Source organism: Pinus tabuliformis, chromosome 6 (genome assembly GCF_031772625.1).
Source record: "Pinus tabuliformis cultivar Carrire ecotype Pingquan chromosome 6, CPIR1, whole genome shotgun sequence".
Classification (NCBI taxonomy): domain Eukaryota; kingdom Viridiplantae; phylum Streptophyta; class Pinopsida; order Pinales; family Pinaceae; genus Pinus; species Pinus tabuliformis.
Genome location: NC_142292.1, coordinates 1,424,724,047 through 1,424,727,478, shown reverse-complemented (window position 1 = coordinate 1,424,727,478; position 3,432 = coordinate 1,424,724,047). Strand labels below are relative to the sequence as shown.

The 3,432-nt window shown below is 35.4% G+C and overlaps 1 protein-coding gene across 1 annotated transcript; it reads left to right on the top strand.

The window, feature by feature from the left end:
• Window positions 1-556: 556 nt before the first annotated feature.
• LOC149263991 (uncharacterized) lies at window positions 557-1,315 on the top strand. Its single transcript, XM_089393336.1, has one exon. It carries the CDS (start codon window positions 557-559, stop codon window positions 1,313-1,315), a length of 759 nt encoding a protein of 252 aa, XP_089249462.1.
• The last annotated feature ends 2,117 nt before the right edge of the window (window positions 1,316-3,432 follow it).

Sequence of the window (3,432 nt, the reverse complement as noted above, 5' to 3'; positions counted from 1 at the left end):
ACATGAAAAAAATGTTGATTGAGACTTGGTAGAGTGGCAGGTTTTCTGCCAGATAGTTCCTCCAAGCAATGTAAGCATTTTAGACCTTGACAATCTTGGTAGGAGGGACTCTGATATTTATTACAATTGGTAAGAATAAATGGTTGCAAATGAATTTTTGGAAAAATGGATCCATTTTTTAAAAGATGCACCGTCTTCAGGTGTTTTCACTAGGATCTTGGTTGCAAATACATTTTTGTCATCTTTGCGTCTATCAGACAAACAACTGGCCGCTTTTGAGATTGTTTTTTGAAACTTTGTTAATGGTGGGAATGAAGGTGGTTTGAAAATGATTATTCAAGGTACTGTTAGAACTGGGAAATCTTGATTCATTCACTATATTTCTCTTTCTCTTTCAGCTTCAACAACATTTGATAAAATTCCATTATTATTACTTGCTCAAACTGGTATAGCTGCTTTTAACATCCATGGCAAAACAATACATTATGCATTGAAAATTCATATAAATGATATGAAATCATTGTCTAACTAGGATTTGTCGGTCTTTCAGAAAGTAATGAGGCATATTCGCTATATATTGATTGATGAGATGAGATTTACAGGTCCAAGGATTTTCATGCAGAAAGGTTCTCGTTTGCGAGAGGCCTTTCCTGGAAGCAAAGATTGCCCTTTTGGAGGTAGGTCTATCATTCTTGTTGGATACCCTGACCAACTTCCTCCTGTCAAGGATAAACCCTTGTATGCAGGGAGAACATCTGGGAAAATTTTGTGGGAAATATTCAATATTATTGTGACTTTGGAAAAAATGTATAGGAAGCAAGGAGACAATCCGAGACATGTGTCTTTTCACAATATTTTAACCAATATTAGAAATGCGGTGCCTTTTCTTGCTGACTGTGATCTTCTTATGACGCGTGTTGATAGTTGCTTGGATCGACAAGAAAAAAGTTTATCTGATTCTTCTATTCACTTGTTCGTAACAAATAATCTTGTTAATTTGCACAACCAGAAGATGCTTAAACCATTAAATTGTGCTACTGCAAGATATGTGGCAGAATGTACTAGAAGAACAAAATTTGGTGATAGTGACGATGATGTCTTGGAGTGTGACGCACTTCTATGTCGTGGAGAGCGCATTATGTTAACATGTAATTTGTGGGTTGAGGCTGGGTTGGTTAATGGTGCACTTGGATATATTGAAGATATTTTCTATGCACCTGGTTCTAAGCCGCCGCAACTTCCACAATTCACTACAGTAATTTTGAAAAGTACTATGGCGTTCCTTTTGACAATGATTGCCCCAATGTTTTGCTGATTACACCTTTTTTTAGGGGAAATATTAAACAAATTCCATTGAAAATGGCATGGGCGTTTACAATTCACAAATCACAGGGAATGAATTTGCAACAAGCCACTGTAGATATTGGAGATAGAGAGAGGCAAGGTTTGACATTTACAACGATATCAAGAGTGAAGTTGATAGATAGTTTCACATTTCACCGCACTTTTCTTTTGAACGTTATGATAAATGCAAGACAGTGCATATGTTGCACTTAGAAGGAAAGAGGAGGAGTGATTGAAGCCGATATCATTTCAAGGGTATTTGTCTTGAGTTGAGCTAAATGTTTTGGCATGTCTTTAAGAAAAATAATATTACTTCTCTCTAGTTGTTGCTATTTTTTGCAATTATTTATATGCACCTTGATAAGTTTTTTGTTATTCTTTTTGTTGATTTCAATAGATTTGTTGAATTGTGAAGTAAGTAAATTGACCGTTTGGGACCAATTGCATGTGCTAATAATTTTTTTGTGGTGTTCTTGTTGTTTGATTGGTTGAATTGTACTTGTTTCCACTTTTTCCTCCTTTTAGATTTGTGTTTGATAAATTGTTTTGTATATTTTATACAAAATAACCAAAACCATAAATCAACAATTTTGTTTGTGTTTATTTGTTTATTTGAATGTACTGATTTCAATTGTATATTTTTGTCAGTGATTCGCAAATATGGAGAAAAATGATGGCCTGTATTACATTTCAACAATCAAATCTATTATGGAAACCATTAGTTTTGTTACCTTCGTTTGCGCAAGGTTTGATAAAAGACATGACTTCCATCTGGATTTTATCACCCTCTTCACTAGGTCATCCCAAATAATAAGGGTGCTGCATTTTCTGCCATACAAGGCCCCGAAAGGGTTCATCTTTAATGATTCATGGTACTTATTATTGTAGGAAAATTCAACTAGTGGTAGGTACTCTTCCCACCTCTTTGGCTGATGCATAACACACATCCTCAACATGTCCTCTTGAATTTTGCTGACTATCCATTAGTTCGAGGATGATACACCATGTTAAAAGCTATCTAGGTTCCAAAACCAAAAAATATTGATTTCCATAAAGAAGTGAACTTGGAATCTCTATCTGAAATGATCTTCTTGGGTATGCCATGCAATCTAAATATTTCCTTCATGAAAATTAAAGCTATGTCATTTTCCTTGTGGGTGGAATTGACAACTATAATGTGAGTTTCTTACTCAATTTGTCCATGACCACCATAATAAAATCATGTTGCTTGGATGTCCCTGGAAATCCTGTGATGAAGTGGCTTCCCACTTCCACTTAGGAATTGTGAGTGGTTGTAGCAATCTTGCTAAGTGTTTGGATTCAAATTTAACATGCTAACATTCTAGGCACCTGGCAATGTAATTAACACCTTACTTTTTCATACACGTCCAATAATTCATCTTCTTCGTGGATGTTATCATTTTCTGATAACCAATATGACTTGAATACGGTATTTTTTGAAACTCATCCATGATGAGCTCCTTCAAGTCGCCCATGCAAGGCACATACCGTCTATCCTTGAAATTAAAGATACCACCATCAATGAGCGTATAATTGTTTCTCAATGGTCCTTCTAGCTCCTATTGCAAGCATGCTTTCACATGATAAAAATTATCATCTTGTACCAATGCTTCCTTGATATTTTCTTTGATATTAAATTTGTAAGTGCTCATGGCTGCCAAGTGAGCCACTTGTAGACTTATACTGAGTGCATTTTCTACCTTGTTCTCTTTTCCCTTAATGTACTTTATTTCAAAGTCAAAATTGTTGATCAAGGCTAGCCATCTAGCTTGTCTTACATTTAATTTGGGCTGGTTAAACAAGTATCTCAATCCTCCATGGTCTAACATTAGCACAAACATTTTTCCAAGCAAATAATGTCTCCACATATTTAGTGCATGTACTATTTCAACAAGCCCCAAGTTATGAGTGACATAATTCCTCTCATGCTAATTTATTTTTCTCACGTTATGAGTGACATAATTCCTCTCTTGCTTTAGGATTCCACTGAGCCCTTCTTACAAGCACATGTGCAAAACATGGAATCCTTTTTTGGATTAGCTATTCTCAAGATAGGTGCATTCATGA

Coding starts and splice junctions, on each gene's coding strand:
- LOC149263991 (XM_089393336.1), top strand. CDS start 557: ATGAGGCATATTCGCTATATATTGATTGATGAGATGAGATTTACAGGT.